Source organism: Nansenia antarctica, assembly GCF_963989245.1.
Source record: "Nansenia antarctica genome assembly, chromosome: 7".
Lineage (NCBI taxonomy): Eukaryota > Metazoa > Chordata > Actinopteri > Argentiniformes > Microstomatidae > Nansenia > Nansenia antarctica.
In genome coordinates this window covers 7,920,691-7,944,439 of record NC_137677.1, presented here as the reverse complement: position 1 = coordinate 7,944,439, position 23,749 = coordinate 7,920,691, and the positions used below count along the sequence as shown (strand labels likewise).

Genomic DNA, 23,749 nt, shown 5'->3' with positions numbered 1-23,749 from the left:
GTAATGCGAAAACGTGACGAAACTCTTCAACAGGTTTCCAATGACTTGTAGGTCCTACATCCTTTAAATGGATAATCTGCCTTTCCTCTGGAGGATGAGAAATGTTACCGTCTTGTTCATTTTCTGATTAACATTTTTCATCTGAAAGCGGTAGTAGTAGCAATAATAGTTAATTACTAAACTCGTCTACAATAATTCTTAATATACACAATATCAATTGACTTCATCTCTCCCGCCCTTGCTCTCGGTCTGTGTGTGAGCATCCACTTGATTGTAATCCACACAGTTACATTCAACAGTGAGAGGTGACTCCTAGGCTGGCTGAGGTGTACGGAGGGACGACAACAACAACAACAACAACAACCCCTCAGGAGCCTGGAGAGGCCGGCTTCTCAGCTACGCCTGGGCATCACCTGATGATATTCTCTGTAGTGCTGCTGTCCACCTCAACTGTTTACCCATAACCCCATGCAGACTGGCGGAACCCCAGCCCCGCCCCCCCCCAACCAGCCCCCTACCCCCGGCCCTGCAGACCACAACCTGCCGTGGGGAGGGGGGTAATAACGGTGGAGTGGAGACTGGAGACTCGTCCCCGTTTCTCAGACCAGCTCATCCCTTCCTTTCTTTAAAAAGCACACCAGCACCCAAGCCACCAGAATCAGACAGGCCTATCTTACCCACCCCCCACGCACCAGCAGACACCCCCCTGCTCCTGGGAGAGAGAGGGGGTTGGACCAGAGGCCTGAAGCCATAGGCCTGGGGGCTGACGAGAGGCCGTCAGCCACGCAGCCGGGTCAGAGTCGCCTCTGAGCAGATCGGCTGTGCCAACGGAGGGGACACACTGGCTACGGTGGCCAGGAGGGGACACACTGGCTACGGTGGCCAGGGAGGGGAGTACGGGGAATGATTGAAGCTGAAGAAAAAAATAAAAATAAAAAAACACAACCATTATTATTTTTGGGGAAGAAAAAGAAAGAAACCAGGAGTGGGAGGGTGTCGGGGCTAGGGGTGGATATAGCCTGGGAACTATTAAGCATGTGTGAGTGGGTATTTATATGTGTGTGTGTGTGTGTGTGTGTATGTATGTATGTCTCATGAATCTGTGTGTGTATACATGTGCACTCTTGTGCTGTGCGTGGGCTGCAGGTCTCTCGCTTGCTCCATCTCTCCGTCTCTCTCTCTCACTCACTCTCTCTCTCTCTCTCTCTCTCTCTCACACCAGGTTGTACTCTTTGAGGTTGAGCTGCAGGATGGTGTCTTTGACTGCCGCAAAGACGAAGCGGATATTCTCTGTGTCCGTGGCGCAGGTGAAGTGGGAATAGATGATCTTGTCGCTGTCGGGGTTCAGATCCACAAACATTTTCAGGATGAACTCCCTTCCCGCCTGGGCGTCTCTCTGGGGACCTGTAGACAGACAGACAGACAGACAGATACACAACATTACCCAAGAGACAGCATTTGCTGTCCATTTTGCCCCAATGTGCCGTTGTATTTGTAGCAGCATTGCAGTGCATTTCCTTGCCACATGGTGTCACTACACACTCACAAAACCCAGGCCTAAAAAGCTAAAGCTTTTGAAATGGGAATGCTTACCAACACTAGAATACGAAGATCTGCACATTTGTAACAATATCTGTGTCATTTCTCTCTGTGTTTTATGATGTTGATACATTTTCCTGTGTATTTTTATTAATGCATTTTAGCATTGACAAAAATCTGTTTGTATTTCAATGAAGAGCTCCTATGACAGCGATGGATTTGGATCAATAAAGGAAAAGTCAATTCACCATCAAACTCAGGAAAGTAGTCGACCAGGTGGGAGTACATGATCTTCTCCTCCAGGAGGTCCTTCTTGTTGAGGAACAGGATGACCGAGGAGTTCAGGAACCAGGGATATGTGATGATGGTCCGGAATAGTGCCTTACTCTCCTCCATCCGATTCTGAAAGGAAAAGGGAGGGAGACAGAGAGTGAGAGGGATGAGCAGAGGGAGAGAGAGAGAGAGGGAGAGAGAGACGGGGGGTGAGCAAGAGCCGGGGGGGGGGGTGGGGAGCGAGAAGGATGAAGAGAGAGAGAGAGAGAGAAGATTAAAGTCATGATTCATTGTGCTCTTGTGTAAGTTTGCTGTGTGTGTTGAGGAGGACACGCGCTCCACAGTGTGTTGACATTAAGATCAGGTCTGTCCAGTGAGAGAGGGCGAGGAGGATGTTGGTCTGTCTGCATGGCAGCACTTCCTGCCTGCTACCTAACTTGGCAGCCCAGGCTATGACACACGGTCCCATGACAGATCCCAAAGTGTGTTGTTCTCAGAAGGAAGGCCACGGAGTCTTTGGTAGGTATGAAACAGGCGGATCCTATTATCTCTAATTCCATCAGTGCGGGAAACCACGACAACACAGAGGTAAACACACGGACAAGCAGGAACATGTGTGGTCGTAATCGATATCACAGAAGCCACTTCCTTATAGGAATAGCAGGGAAATTATAATAAGCAAATACTGTAAGTTGGTAGAAAGGGGGGGGGGGGCGGGAGACGGGGACTGATGGGTGATTGAATTGTTGTAAAGAAGAAGTTGGTTGTGTGTGTGTGTGTGTGTGTGTGTGTTTTAGTGTGTGTGTGTCTCACCTCGTTGTCAGACTCCACCAGGACCTGGTCGTACTCGCTCAGCGCCACCAGGAACATGATGGACGTGACGTTCTCAAAGCAGTGGATCCACTTCCTCCTCTCTGACCTCTGGCCCCCGACGTCCACCATCCTGGGAGGAGGGAGGGAGGGAGGGAGTGGGGAGGTGACCATGAACAGGAGGAGAGAAACAAAGGTTCACAATTAGGTTCAAATCCGCCATTTCTATCATGTTGAAGACGTTATGTAACTGGGTGTAACTGTATTGAGAGATTACTAATAGGCAGTGAGCTAATTAAAGGATTTACGTTGTCCAAAGCTAGCTTTGGGCTAATAGTAATTGTGATACAAAATACAAGTGCCAGTTCGACATCATAAAACACTCTTAGCAGATCAAAGGAGGACTTCAATCTTATTACAAGTGAGACACATGACTAATAATGGATCTGTCCCGTGGTTCAATTCTCCATCAAGGATCTTAGACGGTTCAAGAAAGGGTGGTTCTGGTTTATCCATGCATGGTGGGCGGGGTGCATTTTATGTACAACAGAAAACTCTTCATGAAATAAGATTTGTGTCCTTTTTCATCTGCTTAAAAAAAACAACAACATCAGTGCAAAGAAGCGTTCAACTTGGGATGCAATTTAAAAGTAAACAGAAAACTGATTGAATCCAAGACAGTCGGGAGTCTTCTAGACGGTTAGTCCTGCATATTAAAAAAAACGCCAGTCTGGGGGCGCTTAGGTGGCGTAGCGGGTTAAGCGTCGACCATGTAACTCCCCGGTTCGAATCCGGCCGGGGACATATCCTGCATGTCATCCCTCCTCTCTCTCTCACCCATCCTTCCTGTCTAATTCTCCACTGTATCTATCAATAAAATGAAAAATATGAGTGAGACTGCCCCACTCAGAAAAAATAACTTTAAAAAAAACAAGAAATAACGCCAGTCTTAGGGGTTAGGGTCTTTCCATATGCAGTATATATGGTCCCAGCGGGACTCGAACCCACAACCCCTAAGCGTTGTTAGCAGATCCATATATATATTATATATTCATAGGACAAACACACAGAGCCTCTGTGCCTAGAGCAGCGAGCTGCCAGACGCCGAGGCGCTGATCACTTCTTCAACACCGATGCACCCGAGACAAAAACCCTCAGCACAGAAAATTCCGGAGAAGATGCTGAGAAGGGTTGGAACGGCCCGAGCGGAACAGAGAGGAAGGAAAGAGAGAGAGAGAGAGAGAAGTGTGCAGGGAGCCATGGCCTCTCTCTCTCTCTCCGTTCCCTACTAAGTGGATGCAGGTGTGCCAGAGAGGCCAACTCCACCATGCGTTTGCCCGCTTGGAAGCACCTATTGATAAGCCTAGCAGCAGTGTGTGTGTGTGTGTGGGGGGGGGGGGGGGGGGAAGGGGAGGAGTAGAGGAAGAGAAAGAGAGAAAGGGAAGGGGGAGGAGGAATGGAGGGGAGAGAGAGAGAAAGGGGGGAGTAGAAGAGTGGAGGAGGAAAGAGAGGGGAGGAGGAGGAGTGGAGGAAGAAAGGGAGTGGGTGTTCAGGAGAGAGGGAATAAGGAGGGAGAGCAGAGGGCAGTCCTTCATCAGAGATCAAGTACAGTCACCCACCGAGCAGCACACTGGAGTACCACACACACACACACACACACACACACACACACACACACACACGTTTTTTTAAACATGCATTCGATCTAACGAATCCATCGGCTCCCAAATCCCTCATATTATTTCAGCACCGAATGTTGATTTCCGGGGAAAAAAAGAAAACACAAGTTCTTTCTCTCAGCGACGGAGAGAGAAAGAAAGAGAGAGAGAGAGAGAGTCCTGCTAGCACGCTACCTCCGTCCCCGGCTGCACTGCCGAGTGAGAGAGAGCTGGCGAGCGCGGGCGGGCGGGCGTTGATAAATGGGGTTCTCTAGGAGGGCCTGCCTAAAATAAAGCTCCTTCACAGACCGACCTCCTTTTCCCTGTACCGAGGATGAGTGACCTACTTAGGGGGATGAGCCCTGTCTGTGTAGGACTAGTCATGCCTGAGTAGGGTGACCCTGCCTGTGTAGGATGAGCCCAGAGAAATTATTTTTTTCTTAAAAAAGGGTAAGGCAGTTAGAGGAAGAGAGGAGCGCCGCACATAGTCATGTTGGTCTGCATGAAAGGCTGCCTTGTGCAGCTGCTGGCCCCGGCCAACATCACTCTTAACACACAGACACGCATGCACACAGACACACACACAGACACACACACACGCGTGCACACAGACACACGCTTGCGCACAGACACACACACACACGCGAACAGACACTCGCGCGCAGACACACACACACAAACAGACAGACAGACAGACGCACACGCGAACAGACACACAGACAGACACACAGAGAGACACACAGAGAGACAGACAGACAGACAGACAGACACACGCCGGGGCCAGGGAAACCTCTCACATCGCAATTCTCTCTCTCTCAATTTCATTTACTCCTTCAATGCTGCATCAGGTGTTTTTCCTTGTTTCGTTTTTTTTCTCGCAATCTTATTGTGGAACATGGCTGCAATTTCAGGCGCATGTCCACATCCCGTTGAGTGATTCCCCCCCTGCAGCCCATCCATCCAGTGTGCAGCTGCGGTGGCTGCAGCAGCTGCAGCGGGGCACCAGGGATCCTCTTGAGTCCAGCCTCGGTGGTGAGGAGAGTTATTCTGAGCCCTGCGAGGCGTAGGCTGACATGCCGGCTTCCTATCGATCTGTTACACTCTCCTGTAATCTCCCTCTCAGTCCCTGGCTTCATCTCCATCTCCTCTCTCTCAATCTCCCCCCCCCCCCCCTCTCTCTCTCTCTTTCTCTTTCTTTCTTTTTCTGCAGGAGGACGATAGTAGCCATTCTGCACCCTGGTGACGAGAGCCCGGTCCCCCTCTTCCCTCGTGCCAAGTCCAGCAGGTTTTCCCCCCCTCCCCTCCGCTGGCCTGAACGACACAGACAGACAGCATGGGTGGTTGTCACACCCCTGGCTGATCAATGGCTGCGACCCAACATCCACACACACACACACACACACACTCACACGCTCACACACACGCGCTCACACACACGCACACACACACACGCGCTCAGAATGAAGCCATCTCCGTCCTCATGCCTTCTCAGCAACATGTGTGCCAGTGTGGTTGTTGGACCACAGCCACTGTGTGTGTCTCTTGTAACTCTGTACTCGATGTTCTTCCCTGTACGTCCTGGGTGTCCTCCGCTGTCCACCTCACCAGAGACACACGACCCGTCTCTGGTCTCGTTCCTCTCCACTGAGCGGCGACAGCGGCCCTGCAAGCCGACCCACCGCCCCGGCACGTCACACCAGGCCCATGTCCCCTACAGCCACTCCCATCTGGTTCTGTACCGCAGCGAACCACGGGCCGAAGAGTGCAAGGACTGGTACAGAACACTAATCTGCAGGGCCCGGTTGTTCAAAATGTTTAATCTGGATCAGAATTATTTCTTTTTTTAATCTATCTGGCTTTTTTTCAGATCTATCTGGCTGATTTCGAGTCGTATGGGGGGGAAATCAGCCAGCCTCGATCTGATCCCAGATCAGTTGAGGAAATCGATGAGGGTAACCGATGACGGGAAAGGTGCAGCTCTTTTGAAAAAAGACACCGATTATCAAACAAAAATGGGGAAGAGAATTGCTTCGCTGCAGGGTGAAACTAAGAGTTTTTAAGTGTTTTTTGTGAAGTAGTGGATATTATTCAGCCACGCATTACACAGAACACATCAGAGCAAATGTCCTCCGGGTTTTCAATGCGTCACACAACAAAATTGCAAACATGAATCATCGAAACAATGATGATTGTTGGAGGGGGGAAACAAAAAACGGAGGTATGTTAGTTAGTAAAAGTGTAGTCATTTCCTACCTGAAGATGATGCTTTGCAAGTCGAAAGGGTATTCAATGATCCCTGTGGTCGGGATGCGGACCCTAAGCACATCTTGTTGGGTTGGTAGATAGTTTGGCTCCGCAATACGGTCCAGATCGCTTAGATAGCTAGAGACGGGGAGAGAGAGAGAAGAGAGAGAGAGAGATTGAAACATGACAGCAGATACCCCCTTCTGTAAAGCAAGTGTAACAGTCCCAACCTGGAGAATTCCACATTCCTGAGAGTTCTGGGGGGGGGGGGGGGGCAGGCAGGGTGGAACGGTGGCAGCATCATCAGCAGCACTCCACACCAGTACCTGAAGATTCTATATTCTCCACGTCAAAAGGATGCTAGTCAATGATGCCAGGAGTGGGCACTCGAACCTTGCTAGCTATATTCCAAACCTTATCAGTATTATGCTTGACTTCTTCTGAATGGTAACTTACCTAGTTGATGCTAGCTAGTGCGAGTAGGGTGATTGTGACAATCAAAAGTAACTGTGCTTATTTATTACAATGTAAACTCATAAAACATTAGCTACATATTTTACTTCAATCAGTGTTTGTCATCCGTCCTTAAAATCATCTGATCGATTTTTATCAATCAGGTTTATTCACCCGTTTTTTTTCTTCTTCCAAGTCCTACGTTGTAACTACGTTAACGTTAGTCTATGAGCGTTCTGATGTCTAGCATAAACAATGTAATGTAGCCACTTGCATTACTATAGATTGCAAGTTTTCAGAATATGACATATCATTAGCTAACATAAGCATAAAAGTTAAAAAGCTGGTAGGATTAGTTAAACGTTTGAACAGTAGCTCTACGCTAGCTACTGTAATGAGCAACATAATGGTCATGAGCTAGCCTGCATAAACTAGGTAAGTTACCATTCAGAGGGACTCTTCCACATGTATTTCAATGAAAGAAAAAAGCAAGTGAAGCATAATACTGATAAGCTAGAATATAGCTAGCTAGCTACACTTACCCTGAATGTGGGACCTGTCCTCCATGTTGAATATAGCTAGCTAGCTACACTTACCCTCTGAGTGTGCACTCACTCACTCACCTCACTGCATGCCCGCCCCTCCTGCTCTCTTGCCTTCATGGTTACAAGAGCTCAAATTAGTTTTGAACCAAGTTTATCGCAAGAATTGGGTCATAACTCAAGGCGTGAAGATAAGTTCTCACATCAAGGCTGTGAGTGCAAATTTCAAGATACAAGTGCAAATATTTATTGTACAAGTTCTCAAATCGAATCTGCAAGTGCAAATTTCAAGATACAAGTGCAAATATTTATTGCACAAGTTCTCAAATCGAATTTACAACCTCGCGAATTTTGACCCACATCTATCGTCATAGCACACACACACACACACACACACACACACACACACGCACGCAAATATCCAGACATGCACACGCTCGGCAGGATGGCAGTTTCATACCATAAACCCACCCTACACATGTAAAGGAACGTTGTTAGTCCACCAGTTCATGTGCGTGGGTGGTACACTCTTTCTGCATGTACCAACCCCCTGAGGCAAGACAAGAATGGTCTTATCACTGGCACCCAGGGTTCATAGTTCACTGTGATAAAGCTGATAAACAACAGGACTTGATAACACTATCAAATAACATGGCAGAAGAGACAATGGCCATGTATATCTAGAGGGCATACAGACACCATACACCAGTGTCCTCTAATGTCTCCTAGAGCTATCACTGACCGTAGAGGTGGCGAGAGTTACAACCGGAGGATAAGGACTTCAAATGAAAAAACAACATCAGATTCACACACGTTTTTTATGAATGTAACACCCTGGAACAGCAAGGAAGCGCGGGTCAGCAGGAGACTTGACTACGGCTGCTTACTCAACCGTTAACAGTAGGTGGGTAAACACGCGTACAAAACCAGGACCAGCACGTCTACATAACAAACATGTTTCTGACGTCAACGTGAGAGTTTCCTAGTAAACGGAACAAAGGAGAGCAGGCATGAAAATAAAAATGAGGTAGCACACCTTCATTCCCCCCTCTTTTGTCTTCCTGTCTCTCCCTCTCTCTTTAGCTTTCTCTCGCTCTCTCCACCCCTCTCTCCCAGGAGGTACAGATAGTGCTGTGTGTGTGTGGCGGTGGACTTACTACTTGGTGGAGTCAGAGAGCTGATATTCCCTCCTGCGGTCGTAGGCCTCCTGGATACCAGGGTCTGTCCACAGCATCTTTACCGCACTGGTGTAGGGCTGGTCGAAGGAACACACCTTCTCCACATCCACCTCTCTCACCAGCAGGGCATGGGACTGCAAGACACAACACACCACATTATATATATATATATACATACAGTATGTATACATAAGTGTGTGTATATATATATATATATATATATATATATATATATATATATATATATATATATATATATATATATATATATATATATAAACATAGTCCCTCCTATACAAATCATATAATTGATCTATCCCCTAAGGAGAAAAGGACAACATCAGGAAAATAGCCCACCCCCACACTAACAAAATGGAGGGAAAGCTCAATAGCATCACCCACATCGACGATGTAGACAGTAAGGATTATTTAATAAACTCTGGAATTCTGAACAGCATAACGTAGTTATTGGGTTAATGAGCCTTGTTTGAGCCGCGAGACGGGCGGGGGTAACTTTGTCTTACAAATCCAATTTCGGGAAACAATCGTTTCTGTTCACGCTGACCTCTTTCTCATCAGTGACTGAGCGTCGGGGGCCCGGAGCAGCAGTCCATTATATTTTTATGGTCGTGGTTTACAGTCGTGTTTTATGGTCTATTTGAATATGGTTTTTGCATTTGACGATGCAGACATAAGCTCTGACTGGACAATCCAGTGCTGAGATTGTCCAGTGAACAGCAGACCAAGTCAGCTTGCTTCTACGAGTGGACGACAACTCAGAAAATGCCGGAGTAGTCTGCGGACGTTCGGCGGAGGCAACTCGTGACACAAATGTAATCAAATAAATCTTCGTGTTTCTCTCACGTCTAGGCCAGGGTGTTATTACATCGCTGAAGCTACTGTAAGCTAACTCTGCGCTAGCGTTGGTTACCCTCAAAAACTATTAATTTCATTGCATCCCCCGGTCGAGTGTGTTAGCTAACTTACACACCCACAGTCCCCTGGCAGGTCGGAGAACCATTTACGTTTACATTTTAACCCTTTAGCAGACGTTTTTTCTCCAAAGCGACTTCCAATTAGAAGATGACAGGGACAGTCTCCCCTGGAGTAACTCAGGGCTAAGGTTACTGGTGTAACTGGTGTTCGGTCCCAGGTGGGATTTGAACTCATGACCTTCTGATCTGGCTGGACCCACCTTGTTCTGCTCATACTTGTACTGGACCCACCTTGTTCTGCTCATACTTGTACTGGATCTTGAGGGTCTCGGAGGCGCGGATCATGGACTGCATGGAGGTGAAGATGTTCTGGTACACCAGCTTGGTGAAGCCCCTCTTGTCCTCGTCCGTGTAGCCCGTCCCGTGGATGATCCGCATCTGTTTGATGAAGGTGCTCTTGCCGCTCTCGCCCGTGCCTGAGGAGACACAAGAGGACGCAGGTCAGAGGTCACGCAGGGTCAGAGGTCAGAGTCTTGGCCGTACAACAACAAGACAGTGTGGCGACGCCCCCTTCTCTGCCTGCGCATCTGTAAACACGCAGGAGGGCTCACACACACAGGCACACGTGTGTGTGTGTGTGTGTGTGTGTGTGTGTGTGTGCACGCTCTCTCTCTCCACACTCGAGAGAGTGTAAAACATAGATTGTTCAAAGGTTACTGAGCAACCAACAGCATGGGGGGGGTAGGAGCTTTCGCAGGCTCAATTTAGAATTCAGTCCTCCGTGTTTTTCAGAGAAAGATCCTTTATTTGGGGTCTCCACATCGGGTCGTCAATACAGCCTAAAAGGAGAACAGGCACAAGGCCTGGTTGGAGATGCACGTCGTGTGACTAGCCTGATGCTAGGGATGCTCCGATTTATCGGCCACCGATTTAAATCGGCCGATTTCACTCCAAATGACTCGATCGGTGATCGGCAAAAATGGCCGATCGCAAAAACCGATCTTTTTTTTTCTTTTTTTTTTTTTTCTGGGGAAGACAGATAACTGAACAGAAAACATAGGAGGACGTAACAGTATGTAAACCATGAAGGCCACGTTTATGATGTCTTTTATACAGCCATATCGACTGACTTGGGCTTCAGGCCCTAACTGGGTGATAGGCCAGACTTTTACTATGCCATAAAAATGGGTCTGCGTTTGCTTGGTGCCTAATGGATCAAAACTTTTGTCTAAAAAGCAAAAAATATGTAGGCTATCCAGTCAGTAGGCCTACAGTTATGTATTTTTTTAAAAATCGGTATCGGTATCGGTATCGGTTGATCTTGAGGAAAAAAATCGGTGATCGGTATCGGCCCCAAAAATCCAGATCGGAGCATCCCTACCTGATGCTACAAGCGCACCGTCGTACCAGAGAATAAGTGAATAACGCAACAAGTCCGTACACTGTCAGAATGACGGGGCCTATGACTTTTGTTCAGAAGGTGGGCCGTCTCTGCGTGAAGTGAACCCAACTGACGGTAACGTGGCCTGACACATACCGTACAACACATCTCCAGAACCCCCACAGGTACCCCCAGCAGCCAGCCACCCCGCCGGCCTGCCACCCCCGCCAGCCACTCGAAGCGTTGTCTGGCCTGGCGTCCCCGCGTTCCCTCGTGTGCACCGCAGGGACTGCAGCCACTGCACTTCAGCCCTGACACACTAACTGGAGCAGCCCAGAGTCCACAGAGACCTGCGCAGCACAGCCCAGCAGGGAGGTGAACTGAGGTAAGCTTCATCATACAGAGACACACACACACACACACACACACACAGAGATCCAGACAGACGGGCAGGCAGGCAGACAAGACATGGACAGGAAGACAGGCAAACCAACACAGTGACACAGACAGGCAGGCAGACAGACAGACAGGTAAATAAACACAGAGTGACAGACTATCTGTCTGTCACTCTGTGTTTATTTACCTGTCTGTCTGCCTGCCTGCCTGCCTGTCTGTGTCACTGTGTGACAGACAGGGAAACAAACAAAGTGAGACACAGACTGAGAAACACACAGACAGGCACACACAGACACAGACAGGCAGGCAGGCAGGCAGGCAGGCAGGCAGGCAGGCAGGCAGGCAGGCAGGCAGCTGAACCCCGCAGCTCCAGAAGAGCATTTCTGCTGTGTGTGTGTGTGTCCCAGTTGGAAGTCCCCCGATCAGTTTGTATCTTTATATGGGCATTTCTATTCTAACCACAGTGTTCGACATGATGTTTGGGAACATCCATTCTACAGCACATAACAGTGACTCGGACGCTGTTATCTTACAGTAACAACATGGGAAGAGCCCCATCCTGCCCCATCCTGACCTCCCCCCGACACCCTCGCTCTCCAACCCATCCAAGGCTGAGTCATCTGTGCTCCAGCTGCACGCCTCTCCTCTGTTCACCCTCACTGTCCTCTCCTCTCTTGTCAGTGCTCTCACTCACTCACTCACTCACTCACTCACTCTCTCTCTCCATGTCCTCTCTGGTCTCTTTTCCTCTTAGTCCTCTAAGTCCTCTCTCTGTTCCTCTTGTTGCTCTCCTCACTCTCCCCTCTCACCCCCACCCCCCTCCTTCTCTCCGTGCTGAGTACTAGCAGCTCCCTGTGTTTGTTCTCCCAGACCCAGACCAAGTCCCTAGGCCCAGACCCAGTCCCCAGACTTAGGCCCAGGCCCAGGCCCAGACCCAGACCCAGACTCAAGCTGGGGAGCAACAGGGAATAAGCCCCGTTGCATAACCTCTTGTTTTCTTTGTCTCTGCAGACCTGCACGGCGGCGGCTGTTCCTCCTCAGCCTCCAAAGCCCCCAGCAGGGGACTTCCTCTCCTCCTCCTCCTCCTCCTCCTCCTCCTCTCCGCTCCAGCGAGCTCTCCTGTCTACACACTGCACACACAGTGAGGTCATAGCAGCTTTGTTAAGATAGGCCTAATAGGGGAAGCTGGGGTGGCGTAACGCACCAAGCGTCGAACACGAAACCCGCAGGGTTCCCGGTTCGATTCCGGCCGCGGACATATCCTGCATGTCATCCCTTCTCTCTTTCTCCGTCTCTCACCCAGCCTTCCTGTCAAACGGCTAGTGTCTTTATCACAATAAAAAAAGAAAAATATGAGTGGGGACTGCCCCTCTCAGAAATAAAAAACAAAAACAAAAAGAAAAACATAGTCCTAATAGAGGCTCTTGGACAGCGGTTGTCCGCGGTGACACAGAGGATTCATGTGCCGCGGTGAAAGGCCAAATATAACAAATTACACAACGGTGGGATTTAGACAATGGTCGTTTATATGGAAGAATGATGAGTTGGCGAACGGGACTGCTTCAATGAGCCAAGCAGAGCCCAACCTCATCTCAAACCCCCTTCCTGACCGCGTCTGGAAGCGGCGGCTAGCCTAAATCAATCTAAAGCGTACGAGTGGAGAGAAAGAAAAAAAGAAACGAAGCGTTTACTTAAAAGCATTAACAGGAGCGGCGGCAGGCTGTGTTTCAAACACAGACACCCCTATTTCCTGAGGAAAAAAAACTAACTCAAAAAAACATAGCGTGACTCTGAGCACGACTTTAAGACCGGAGGCGTCGTCTCTGGTTCTCTGGTCACATCCACAGCTGTGTCGTCGCTGCCTTCTGACAAGGCCGCGGGGTGGCTGGGAGCCCGCTGTACTGCTCGCTGTAAAACTCTAGATAAAGATGAATTGATGAGCGTGCAGACTGTGTGCTCGCCCGCCCCGGCTGGTCTTTGCCCTCCTCGGGAGGCTCCGTGCTTCTGGAAACTAGGTCAGGCAAGACTGATGGTTTCCTACGCTGCTGCCGACTTCAATGAACAGGACACAATTAACCGCATGCAGACACGGACCCCGGAGACCTTGCTCTCACTTTTTTTTACGCCTACTGAATGAAACTAGAAAGAAACACAGCGCGCACGCACACGCGCACACGCACGCACACTCCTGAGAGGGAGGGAACTGAGGACACTGAATGACAGACAGGGAGGTGATGTCACCCAAGTCCTGTCCTGCTACCATACCAGTTGCTCTGTGTGTGTGTGTGTGTGTGTGTGTGTGCGTGCGTGTGTGTGCGTGTGTGTGCGTGTGTGTGTGTGTGCGTGCGTGTGCGTGTGTGTGCGTGTGTGTGTGTGCGTGTGTGTGTGTGCGTGTGTCCAGTCCACAGACAAAGACAGGCAGTCAATAGAAGCAGGGTGGCAGGGGCGGCAGGGGATCTGTGGTTCGATTTCCAGGAAAACCACGGACAGCGGCGCACACTGAGGTCTCTGTCATGGCTGAGCTACTTCCTGGAAGCCGCCTCTGATACACTTATCATCCCCACCACCTCTTCCTTTTGTTGAAACACACAGTTTGTTGTGTTTCTCTGAAACAATTAACGTCCACTACTGTTTGGCTCGGGGGGATGATGTCAGTTCCCATGGCAACTACCGCATAGCAATGCTTTCAGAAAGCCATATTCGAGACTCGATCGTCATGCGTTCATAGTATTGTTTCAATCACTTCCTTTGTGTTTTGATAAACACATTCGTGACGCAAGCGACGACACGACTTCTAAGGCGACGAGTTCACCACTGAGCCACAATCATGTTGACGCGCACGCACACACACACCACAAAACCGGCCCGTTACTCAATCTGAATCGGTATAACCTATCAGCTCTTGAACGACAACAGTCGGTTAGAACGGATCCATTTCATTCGGTCCGGCCCAGCCGGAGGGCCACGGGGGATGCATTTCCGCTCCGAGTGAAGCATTTCCGCTCCGACAACTTGAAGCGAGAGGTTGTAAGAGAAAGGGCAGTAAGAAGTGTGACGAGAGTGGAGGGGTAAGGCTTCCATGCTTCCTTTATTTTTGTAAATGATTCTCTAAAACGTTCCCTTTGCGATGGGGGGGGGGGGGAGCCAGTTCAGCAGAAAGCCACCAGAACACACCAGTCACTCCAGGCTACTACAGGCCCGCCTTGGGAGAGGGCGTGTTTGAGGGCTTCACCAGGTGAGCTAGCGGTTCTAGCTAGCTAAAAGAAAGGTCTCGCCCCGCCACTCTGGGACCTGAGGTTCTGCGTTACAGATCCCCCAACCCCCCCCATCCTCCTCTCTCTCTCTCTCTCTCTCTCTCTCTCTCTCTCTGTCTGACGGTGGACAGCTGCTCTGGACACGTCCAGTAGCGAACGAGTCAAGTCGAGATATAAAATTCTTCCTTATTCATTTCCCGTGACCCTGTCACAAGATGGACCCTCCCCCTCTCTCCCTCCCTCTCTCCCTCTTCCCCCCCTGGCTGTGTCTGTGGCTGGGGCTGCAGCCTAGCCTGGGCCCTGGCCGAGGCTGCTGCTTCCTGTCTGTGCGTGGAGGAGCAGACGGGGGGGGGGGGGACTCGCCGCTGCCTCGCCACCTGCTGCCAAAGCAAGTCCTCTCGCACGGCGACACACCTGAACGACTTTGACAGACGTTTTTTTTTTTTTTTTTTTAGGTGACGTTCTATGAATGAGAAGCAGGGAGGGATGGAGGGAGGGAGGGAGGGAAGGTCTGTCGGAAGTCTGTCTGTCTGTCTGTCAGGAGATTCTCTTCTTTCTGTCTGTCTGTCTGTCAGGAGATTCTCTTCTTTCTGTCTGTCTGTCTGTCTGTCTGTCTGTCTGTCAGGAGAATCTCTTCTTTCTGTCTGTCTGTCTGTCTGTCTGTCTGTCTGTCTGTCAGGAGATTCTTTTCTCTCTGTCTGTCTGGAGATTTTCTTCTGTCTGTCTGGAGATTCTCTTCTGTCTGTCTGTCTGTCTGTCTGTCTGTCTATCTGTCTGGAGATTCTCTTCTTTCTGTCTGTCAGTCAGGAGATTCTCTTCTTCTTTCCTTTTCCTGAGCCTGTAATCAGAGGAGTAATCTGGTGAGGCTGTACTGAGTGGGCAGACATAGCACCTATCTCTGTGGGGAGAGAGAGAGAGGGGGGGGGGAGAGAGAGAGAGAGAGCAAGTGAGGAGCTCTATTCCAGTTTGGAGAGCATTCCTCACATTCTTCTCCTTCTAAAGGACTTAAATGTCCATCTAATCATTCGCCTATTTTGGTTCCCATCTTAGCTAATCAAAACTCTTCGTACTCGAATAGCAGAGCTTAGAGTTTCCCACTGGGCGAAAGGGTTCTGCTGCCTTGTACAGCAGCCCCTTCCTGGGATTAATCAGATTAGGCCGATTCGTCCAAGTTCACTGTTGTGTTGCTCCAGATGTGTAACCCGATGTGTAACCAAACTACTGGCGCAATAGAAAAAAAAAGAAAAAAAAAACACCAATGCAGGTGTGGCGCTTGAAAACGCAGACCAACACACAAAGACAGAGGCTCTCTTTTATCACCGTCCATAGGCTAACCCTACCCTCGACTTCACCAGTGTTTGGACGGACAGACACGCACACACACACAGACACACACACAAACACATACTTACACACACACACCCACATACACACACTCTACAAGAGATCCAGGACATAGGCGAGGGAACACGGGGAGGATATAGGAAGAGACGTTAGCGTGTAATGTCTTGCCTGGGTGAGGGTGGGTTATCTGGTTTTAAGGCCGTCACAGACTGCCACATAACAGCCCAAACCCTGGGTGTGTCAACAGGGCTGTTTGCTCAACCAACAGAGCAGACAAACACCGGTTCAGACTCCAAGTACCAATCCTAGCTCGGGCCTCCCCCCCTCGCTCGCGCTGACACGGTCCCTACATTTCACTGCTGAGTCACTCCACATCAATTAGGAATTTTCACGTCCGAATTAGAAGCGGCACCACAGCGCTAATTAAAAAACGCGGCTTGAGTGGCTCGCGATGAACGCCGTGCCGTCTGACGACCACTTCAGCTGTCAGGGCCGCGCCCTCTGTTCTTCTCGGTATGTGAGATGAACTCGCGACCACGTTTGAAAAAAGCGGCACGCTTCCATTTTCCTCGCACTTTGTGCGTGTGGATGAGACGAAAATTGAAGCGACTGTTTGCGACACGGTGTGTCCTCGGTCTGAGGAGAGGCCTAGGCCCGAAGTGAAACTTCCAATTCCAGTACACCCTTGTTGTTACCCAAGGAGCAACACACAGCCAGGGTTCAATTCAGGGGATGGATAAATCAAGACAAATAAAGAGGGACGCTTTAAATCGATGAATTCATCCACTGAATTTCAAACGGACTGACAGCGTGCCGGAGGCTCTCCTCCTGACTGTTCTCTCCTCAACCAGACTTGTCCTGACTGTTCTGTGGTGGTTTAGTCTAAGTAGGTGGTCAATATTATGGTGTGACATGGAAATCCTGTGGCGACGCGACGATTTGCATGGCGATAAAACCTCCCATGCAAACATCCTCTCCCCCTCTCCCTCAAGTTAGTCACCACCAGTTAACATTAACACAGTGGCGGCAGTGGTGATGATGATGAGGATGAGGCAACAATGTCCGTCCCTATGTCAGAGAGAAAAAACACACAACTGTCTACTGCAACACAATCTGCGGCCCTCCTCCCCGGGCTTGGACCCCTGACGTCCATCCCAGAGGACTGGATACCTACACGTCGTGTGGCGACATCACTCAGCCAATCGGGGGGGGGGGGGAGAAGCTACAGACCTAAACATGTGCCTCTTGTGCGGGAGCTAGGAGTGCTTTCAGGACAGGGCCCGTGAGCTCCACCCCTGCTGGAAGGTGAAAAGGTGCCAGAGAGCCGCAGAGGGTCTTCCCCCGGGGTCAGGAAGGGCAACACGTGGTTCCTCTCGTTACCAGAGCAGGACAGCCGTGACCGCGTCCCACTGATAGCGGTCAATATAAATAATCAGGTGGGATTCATTTTCGATGGCCGATCACGCATGCCAGTCAATCCCACCCATTCAGCAGAGAGATCGGGGACGTAATTAATGGCGAATGGGACCACTGTGACTGTACATAGAACACAAATCACATGCACATGGTTGTTCTTTCCTGCCAGGAGGCGGGGTGGAAGCAAGCGGGTGGCTAGGGGTCTATATGTGCATTAAACCAACCAGTTATAATGAAGAGTGTGTGTGTGTGTGTGTGTGTGTGTGTGTGTGTGTGTGTGCGAGCGTGTGTGTAGTGGTGGCGCCACAGGCAACAGAGAGTTGGACTGGTGATCAGTCATGAGTTCAAATCCCACCTGGGGAACACCACCCCTAGTGTGCCCTTGAGTAAGGCACTAAAGCTCTAAGTTACAGCAGGAAGACTGTCCCTGTAATCTGTAATCGTAAGTCTCTTTGGATAAAACTGTCTGCCAAATGGTTAAAAATGTAAAATGTAAAATGTAAAAGAATGTCTGTTGGCTCCATTGAGCACCAAACAGTCTTCTCCTGTAGATTAGAACATATAGATGTTGCACATTACAAAACAATCGCTTTTGCAATGTTTTGCTCTCGCAAATCGGAACTTGTTGCGTTTGCAAAGCTTGACTGGGGTTTGTGGACGTAGTAGACAGACTACATAGCGTTAGAATTTGTAACAGGACTTTTTGGTGCTTAACGGAGCAAGAAACGGTTTATAACACAGGCATTGATTCACGGCCACAAGACCATAGCGATTTTCTAATCAGATTTTCTAACCCTAGCCCTTTCTTAATCCCAACCTTAACCGATTCCAAACTTTAACAGTTAGCGGAAGGAAGTCGGTGTCCAATTCAAGGGTGATGAAAGAAAAGTAGGACTCACGCTCTCATTCTCGGTGAAACTCAACAATTGACAGCTTGGGCGCCATAAACTAAAATGACAGGTCAAACTGTACAGGGAATTCAATCGAGAATTCTAAGCAAGCGAGCTTGTGTGGGTCATTAGCAACCATGGATATGATGAGTCAGCGTTGATATACAGTGGGAGGTAGCCTAGCTTAGCGCTGCAGCCGAGTGCCTACACCAACACCACAGTAACGGTGACGTGCCTGGCTGCCTTCATGCTGCAGGTCCTACAGAGGGGAGACGTGTCCTACAGGGGGGAGACAGGTCCTACAGAGGGGAGACAGGTCCTACAGAGGGGAGACATGTCCCACAGAGGGGAGACATGTCCTACCGAGGGGAGACATCGCAGGCTACGTGAGAGATGTCTGGGTGTGCCGAGGAACAAACATTCATACCGCCTGATGTCAGTGAGCATCTCTCCTCAGCAGGTGCTGTGTGTGTGTGTGTGTGTGTGTGTGTGTGTGTGTGTGTGTGTGTGTGTGTGTACATTAGACAGGTAACCAGCCACCAAATAAAACATTGACTTAACATATATACTGTAAATATTGGTCCTTCTACGAGAAGAAAGGGGGGGGGGGACAATGTAAGCCAATCTGTCACTGTACCACTAAGCCTGGGTAGGACAGCTTGGTCCTGGGAGCTGGTTCACACGTGGGCCACCCAACCCTGGCTTATGGCCGTCAACTCCCAACCCGAGGAACTGTAGGATGACATCATGAAGTCACGGAAGTAAACGCATGCGTGCAGGATGAAGAAGTCTACTGGCCATCGACCATCGTTGCCAGCCGAAAAGCCTGACTTTCAGAAAAGACCTCCCTTCTTCACCCCTTTGTCCTCAGACAAAGACAAGAGCTGCTGATCATGCTTTGTGACGATTGGGAGTTTAATTCGGACGATGTTTAAATGATTTTTTTAAATGTAAACGTTGATGGGTATAATGGCAAAATACGGGGTGGAGGTCATAAAAACAGGCTAAGAATGAGCAGAAATACCTTCTACCTGCCCAACCCTAACAGGCACGAATGAGTGTGGACAGGAGCGGGGGAAGCCCGTCCACAGCTGTCCCTTGCTGCTAGGCTCTCCAGCTCAGGACTGTAGACGTTTAAATCACTGGTGACTTTCATTAGCCACAGCGACAGAGCGCTCCCTCCCGAGGCTGTCTGCCAGAGCTCTCGACAGAGCTCACAGAGTACACCAGGCCACTGAGGAGGACAGTCACAGAATACACCACACCACTGAGGAGGGCAGTCACAGAGTACACCACGCCACTGAGGAGGGCAGTCACAGAATACACCACGCCACTGAGGAGGACAGTCACAGAATACACCACGCCACTGAGGAGGGCAGTCACAGAGTACACCACGCCACTGAGGAGGACAGTCACAGAATACACCACACCACTGAGGAGGGCAGTCACAGAACACACCACGCCACTGAGGAGGGCAGTCACAGAATAGGCTACACCACTGAGGAGGGCAGTCACAGAACACACCACGCCACTGAGGAGGGCAGTCACAGAACACACCAGGCCACTGAGGAGGGCAGTCACAGAATACGCCACTGAGGAGGGCAGTCACAGAATACACCACTGAGGAGGGCAGTCACAGAATACACCAGGCCACTGAGGAGGCAGTCACAGAACACACTACGCCACTGAGGAGGGAAGTCACAGGGGAACAGCAGGAATCATCCCTATTCCAAAACACCAGGCAAAACCACCACCGCCGTCACCACCACCACCACCACCATTCTAATGGAAGATTAGAGTAACTAACGGATAAAAGATTAACGTGAGCAGGAAGGCCGATGGTATAGGTGATCCATCATAAGACGTGTCCAAGTCGTAGCCCAGGCATTGCCCATTTGAAACCATAGCAGCGTTTTAGAGGGGGCTGCACTGTGCATGCTGTCCGCCTGTTGCCTGTGAAGGATGCAAGGGGTGTGTGTGCACGGATCCCAAATTAAGTGAGTACTGAACTGCAAAGGCCTATAACTCAGTTACCGCGCTAAACGGTCTCCACACAACCTCGGCCATTCTTTTAATACTAATAACATAATGTGACACCCGACTTCCACCGCTAACTGAAAAATTACAGCAATTTAGAGTTGATCTTTCAACATTTTCGTAAATAAAAAAGCGGCGTGAAAAAGACAGTCTTCCAGTTCGATCTCTCTTAGCGACCGTCCTGCCATCTCATTATTTATTTGGGAGAGGGAAAAGCGGGACGATAATTTTCCCTTCTGCTTATATATTTTTAATCAACGTTTAACGGTACGCGGGCCAACTCACTCAACCTAACAGATGCCTGCTTGTGAACTGCCAGTCCCCGCTAGGACCAATACTGAGTTTCTCCTTAAAGGCCTCGCCTTGTACAGGAGCAGTTGGAACATATATGGTATCATCAATCTCCTGCCTCCTCTTGCTCCTATGGTGACTGTCTGCCTGAGCTGGATTGACCAATGGGTTTATTTGAATAATAGTAAGTTAACAAACTTACATAAAGGACCCCTTATATGGATCACAATGAAAAATAAGGACTTTATTGTGTAATATCTTTGATGAACTTATTCATGTACATGTACATGTAGATGTATTTAATGTCTTCTTGCTTTAAAAATGGTCAAATAAACGAAAACAAAAAGAATGTACTCACAGGAAACGTCACTTTAACTGGGCAATGTAGCATGTTCACACTGAATTGAACTGAGCTTTTCTGCTTTTTCAGCAGTGGCCTCACAAAGGCCAATTGTGCTTTTCGGAGGCCATGCTTGTGTTCTCTGAGGAAAGGTAATGTATGAGGCGCAGTGTGTTTTCGGCTGGGCTCAGGATCAAAACCAGCTGCAAACGAGACTAATTGACTAATCTGGTCATGACAAGAACTTATGTGACCCACAATAAGTGTGACATGGTGGGGAATTGATCAGTGCACAGCTGTTTGTGAGCAGATGGATCCATATACAACAATCTGAAACAAAATGGCAATCGTCATGACATGAGCACGGTGTACTGGTCTGGACGGAAAAGCCTGAGATGAGAATTTGAAGAGCATTTAGTAATGCCAGGTTGTAATTGACTGGCTCCACAGCCATTCATTCATTAGCCCTGAAACAAGAAATTCGCCCTAAATTGACTTAATCCCTAGAGACCCACCAACTCACACAATCAATCTGGAGTCTAGACACTAACAGAGTACTGTCTGCTGAATCAAACTTAGGTCAAAGAAACCTTCAACTCACAGGCTCCATCGTAGTCTAAAGTGAAATTGTAGTTTTCATTTCATTTTCCCTTCCATCATGACAGTCAATATGAGTCACAAGGCCGCTGTTGACTTATGAATTGGCAAAAGTTGCACCAGAGCTAAAATGCTTCAGAGAAGAATTGGCAGACAGGGGTTCGAAAGATAAGTTGATCGTGGCTACATTAAGCTATCAGTTTGTTTTGCCAATGCTGCAGTAGATGAGAGGAATCGTGTTCGTAATCCATGTTATCCCTGATTAAAAGTTTTTAAAACCCATGGTTTTAACTGGATTGGCTTCTAATTACATCTCATTATCACCAGTAACAAATTAAGATGTGGAACTTTCAGCAGCTTATAGCCAAGTGCATCAACACCTTACATATAGTTGCCCATATAGATAGTAGTGGAGTGACTTCATTGTAACCAGAGTGGTTTGTGTTAGACGATTAAACAAGCTGAATAACAGTCCTTATTCCACTTGTGTAATAACACAAAATCCATTACCAGTTAATACAATGTTACTGGAGTAATAACAGTTACTACTACACAGTATGGGGTACAACCTAATATAAAGAGTGACTTTAACATCAGTTGCTGCTGTACATTGGCCAATCCATGTGGCAGTCATGTGATGTGATGACACCAACCTCTAGGACCTACCCACCACTGGCATGTTACACTCTGCCACCTCACACTCAAAGGGATGCTGCCTGGATGAAAGAGACAGTACAAATAAGGTTTTCAAATGGGACAGAGTAAAAGCCTGATGTCAGAGTGCTTGTCCTCTTCGCCACTGTGTCATCAAGCTGACAAGCACTGTGACCTCACTTCTGTCAGCCCTGGGGGCAGAGAGGGGCCACGAGGATGCCCGACTTTGTGACCCCGACCCGACGATTAATGTCTCTGATCTAATTATCTGCTGCTTGATTGCTGTTTCAGCCCCCTCCCTCCCTCCCCCCAGTTCTCGAACCCAAGAGGGATTTAAGGAGACATTCGTTCTGATTATTACATGTGAGAAATTGAGAATGTGGCTTCCTTGCTCAACAGTAAGATCAAGGCCTATAATCTTGTAAGGTAATGCATAGCCTTAGGCTACTCAAGCAACTTAACATTAGATCTTAACATATCTAATCTTTAATATAGCTAAACAGAGAACAAAAATATAGAAATGAGGAAAAACCTTGACGTCCACAGCACTACAGGCCAGAGTTTGACTGCTGAGCAACTGAACTGAACCAAATCGCTTTACATAGACTATATCGCATAACATAGGGAAACTTTGTGGTTTACAGCGGTCCCTGTGCTGTTACAACACAAATGTGGCCAGTTTTTGCTTTGCAATTTGCATCACAAGTCTTTACAGAGAAAGTAACAAGAGTAAACCATCAATGGCAAAGAGTATCATTCATGTCATATCAGTGTACCGTTATTGCAATGAATGATGCTGCAGACAGACACCACATCTATCTAGGAGCGAAAGCCATGATGCATGCTGAATACAATACATTCACATCAAAAAATCAATCACTACTGCTGCTGGTACCACTACTACCCCTGGTACCACTACTACCCCTGGTACCACTACTACCCCTGTTACAACTACTACCCCTGGTACCACTACTACCCCTGGTACCACTACTACCCCTGTTACAACTACTACCCCTGGTACCACTACTACCCCTGGTACCACTACTACCCCTGGTACCACTACTACCCCTGGTACCACTACTACCTCTGGTACCAGACCCACTACTGCTGCTGTCCACCAAACCTGTGATGTCTGTGGACAGAACCCAACGTTCCTGGTTCTCCCTGAGATAAGATCCAAATCCAGTTGATTTCGAGAGAGGGATACAATGCATTCACCACATCAAAATATGATGATAGGGGGAAGGTATGTATGTGTGTGTGTGATGGTTGAATGACACCGTACCCAGTAGCAGCAGTTTCAGCTCCCTCCTGGCGTCTCTCTTGTCTCGGCGTAGCTGCTTATCGATCTCGGCGTTGATCCGTTTGGACTCCTTCGCCTCTTCGCTCAGGCAACAAGCCATCATGGACTCTAAAGTCATCACTGAAAAAGCCCGACTGAAATGGGGGGTGCACACACACCTCACACACCTGATAGTCAATAATTAGCCCGATCGGAGGAGTGAGGAATGGCCCAG

General features: G+C 48.8%; 1 protein-coding gene across 1 annotated transcript; it reads right to left on the bottom strand.

Moving 5' to 3' along the window:
* Nucleotides 1-1,213: 1,213 nt before the first annotated feature.
* Nucleotides 1,214-23,653, bottom strand: LOC308162954 (guanine nucleotide-binding protein subunit alpha-11; the record flags this gene model as incomplete). Its single annotated transcript, XM_080537103.1, has 7 exons — nt 1,214-1,404; nt 1,788-1,941; nt 2,626-2,755; nt 6,534-6,662; nt 8,677-8,831; nt 9,924-10,108; nt 23,518-23,653. 7 exons carry the CDS (start codon nt 23,651-23,653, stop codon nt 1,214-1,216), a joined length of 1,080 nt encoding a protein of 359 aa, XP_080393229.1.
* Between the last annotated feature and the right edge of the window lie 96 nt (nt 23,654-23,749).